The 3,093-nt window shown below is 57.6% G+C and overlaps 1 protein-coding gene across 1 annotated transcript; it reads left to right on the forward strand.

Moving 5' to 3' along the window:
* Positions 1 to 987: 987 nt before the first annotated feature.
* On the forward strand, positions 988 to 3,081 carry LOC121352738 (vitamin K epoxide reductase complex subunit 1-like). The gene is made up of 3 exons (XM_041465919.1): positions 988 to 1,181; positions 2,099 to 2,208; positions 2,697 to 3,081. Exons 1-3 carry the CDS (start codon positions 1,027 to 1,029, stop codon positions 2,900 to 2,902), a joined length of 471 nt encoding a protein of 156 aa, XP_041321853.1. The 5' UTR covers positions 988 to 1,026; the 3' UTR covers positions 2,903 to 3,081.
* Positions 3,082 to 3,093: the final 12 nt, after the last annotated feature.

Genomic DNA, 3,093 nt, shown 5'->3' on the forward strand with positions numbered 1-3,093 from the left:
GGGGAAAAATGGGGAAATTTGGAGGAAAAAGGGAAAAATTTGGGGAAAAATTGGGGGAAAATGGGAAAATTTTGGGGGAAAGGGGGGCAATTTGGTGGTAAAAAGGGGAAAATTTGGGAAAAATTGGGGAATTTTTTTGGAATTTGGGGAAATTTTGGGGAAAAATTGTGAAGAATTGGAAAAAAAATTGGGAAATTTGGGGGGAAGGGTTAAAAATGGGGAAATTTGGGAAAATTGGGGGGAAAATTTGGGGAATTTAGGAGGTAAAAAGGGTGGAAATTTGGGGAAAATTGGGAATTTGAGGGGGGAAAATTTGGGAAAAATATGGGAATTTTGGGGTTTGAGCGGAGAATTGGGATTTGGGGGAGGCAATTTGGGGAAAATTGGGGGTTTGGGGAGAAAAAGAGGGGAAATTTTGGGGAGAATTAGGAATTTTGAGAGGGATTTGAGAAAATGAGAGAAGTTTAAAGGAAAATGGGAAGGGAATTTAAGGAAATTGGGGATTTGGGTGGAGAAAAAGAGAGATAAATTTCAGGATGTGACAGAAAAATTGGGATGGAAAGATCCCAGTTTATTTCTCTCCCTGAGGGAATTTTCCACCATTTTCTTCCCCTCCTTCCCTCACCCCCCTCACGCCGCCGCCGCCATCTTGCCCCGTGACGTCACCGCGACCCCTCCCCAACAATTCCCTCCCGTCCCCGCCACTCCCGCGACCCCTCCGGGCCTCACTCACCGAGCCCCGGCCTTCGCCCAGCGCCTCCGGGGGGCTCCGGAGCGGCGGGGCCGAGCCCGAGCCCTCACTCAGCTCCCCGCCGCCATCTTGGCCGCGCTCCCGCCATTTTTTTATTCGCGCCCTTCCTTCCCCCTCCCCGCTTCACGCCGCGGCGCATGCGCAACCGCAAAGAACTACACCTCCCATCAAACACCGCGTCCAAACCGGAAATAAGGCAGACCTTATCGCTGTTGGCCAATCAGAGGAGAGGGGAGGTGGGAGTGGCAGCGGCGCCGCCCAATGGGGGTTGAACGATGGCGGCGGCGCTGCGGGCGGCGCTGTGCGTGGCGGGCGCGGCGCTGTCGGTGTACGCGCTGCATGTGGAACACCAAGCGGCGAGGGACCCGTCGTACCGAGCCGCCTGCGACCTGGGGCCCTCCGTGTCCTGCACTCGGGTGTTCTCCTCCCGGTAAAAGCACCGGGAGTAACGGGAGGAGGAGGGCGGGAACGGGAGTGGGCGGGGCTTGCGTGAGGCGGCGGCCAATGGGGGTGAGGGGAAGGGCAGGCCGCTAGGGGGAGCTGTGGGCGGAGGACGCGAGTGGGCGGGGCTTGTGTGAGGCGGCGGCCAATGGGAAAGAGGGGAAGGGCGGGCCGCTAGGGAGCGCTGTGGGCAGGGCGGGTCGTGAGGCGAAAGGGGCGGGGCTTAAAATGGCGGGAGTGGGTCTGAGGGGCGTGGCTTGGTTTAGGGGTGGGGTTATGCTAATTATACCCATATATGGCATAATAGTGGGTGCTCTATGTCCATGTATGGGTATGAGGGTGTGGCTTGTGCCCACATATGGTCACAGGGGAGTGGCTTGCATGTTGTGTCCTTATATGGAGGTGAAGGCGTGGCTTTGAGTTGCACCATATATGGTCAAGAGGGCGTGGCTGTGTCATCCATGTATAGCTGTGAAGGCGTGGCTTAAGCTTGTATTCATGAAAGGGGAGTGGCTTGTATCACTTATGCCCATATATGGGCATAAAGGTGATGCTTGTGTCCATATAAGGTCATAAGGGTGTGGTTGTGTTATTTCCATATATGGGCATGAAGGCGTGGCTTCTGCTTGTTGCCATGTGGGGGGTGTGGCCATGCTATGCCCATATATGGGCATGGGGGTGTGGCTTAATCCAGTTATGACCATATACAGACATGAACATGGGGAAATGGGTGTGGCTTATCTCAGGGGGCGTGGCTTGAAGCAGCAAAGCACCACGTCAATCTGGGGGCGTGGCTTAAGACAATAAGGGGTGTGGCTTATCCACCTGTGCACACTATGTATGGGCACGGGGGTGTGTCCAGCCAGCTTGTGGGCGTGTCTCAGTGTTGCCACGCCCCTTTTCCAGGTGGGGGCGTGGCCTGGGGCTGGTGGAGCCGGTGCTGGGCGGGGACAGCGCCCTGAACGTCCCCAACGGCGCCATCGGGCTGCTCTTCTACCTGCTGCAGGGGCTGCTGGGTAATCGCGGGGACCGGGGGGGACTGGGCGGGGCTAAAGGGGACTGGGCGGGGTTAAAGGGGGACTGGGCTGGGAATTTGAGGGGGGAGGACACTGGGAATGGGCTGTGGACACTGGGGACAAACTGGGGACACTGGGGACACACTGGGGACACTGGGAATGCCTTGGGGACAAACTGGGGACACTGGGAACAAACTAGGGACACACTGGAGACACTGGGAGTGGGGTGGGGACAAACTGGGGACACTGGGAATGAGCTGGGGACAAACTGGGGACACTGGGAGTGGGGTGGGGACACTGGGAATGGGGTGGGGACAAACTGGGGACACCGTGGGGACACTGGAAGGGACTGGGGACACTGGTGACCCCTTGCTGACCCCTTGGGGACACGGGTGACCCCTCAGTGACCCCTCGCTGACCCCTCGCTGACCCCTCGGTGACACTCTGGGGCCACCAGGACCCCCCCAGTGACCCCCGCCCTCCCGCAGGCGCCTCGCGGGGCCGGGCGGCCGCGGTGACGCTGTTGGGGACCTCGGTGGCCTCGGCGCTGGCCTCGCTGTGGCTCGGGGGGGTTCTGCTCTTCGGCCTCAGGGACCTGTGCCTGCTCTGCCTCAGCACCCACGGGGTTAACCTGGCGCTGCTGGGGCTCAACCTGCGCCGCTGGAAGCGAGGGAAAGCGCGCAAAAACGAGTGAAAGCCACCCAAAACGGAGGGAAAGTGACCCAAAATGGAGTGAAACTGACCCAAAATGGAGTGAAACTGACCAAAAATGGAGTGAAAACACACAAAAATGAGTGAAACTGACCCAAAATGGAGTGAAAGTGACACAAAATGGATTGAAAACACACAAAAATTAGTGAAAATGACCCAAAATGGAGCGAAACT

The sequence above is a fragment of the Pyrgilauda ruficollis genome, unplaced genomic scaffold, assembly GCF_017590135.1.
Source record: "Pyrgilauda ruficollis isolate IOZ18807 unplaced genomic scaffold, ASM1759013v1 scaffold1949, whole genome shotgun sequence".
In the NCBI taxonomy this organism is placed as follows: domain Eukaryota; kingdom Metazoa; phylum Chordata; class Aves; order Passeriformes; family Passeridae; genus Pyrgilauda; species Pyrgilauda ruficollis.

Bases quoted from the DNA above. Each gene is read 5' to 3' on its own strand.
- LOC121352738 (XM_041465919.1), top strand. From the start codon at position 1,027: ATGGCGGCGGCGCTGCGGGCGGCGCTGTGCGTGGCGGGCGCGGCGCTG. The intron at 1,182-2,098 runs GTAAAAGCACCG...CCCCTTTTCCAG, and splicing joins ACTCGGGTGTTCTCCTCCCG to GTGGGGGCGTGGCCTGGGGC. The intron at 2,209-2,696 runs GTAATCGCGGGG...GCCCTCCCGCAG, and splicing joins CCTGCTGCAGGGGCTGCTGG to GCGCCTCGCGGGGCCGGGCG.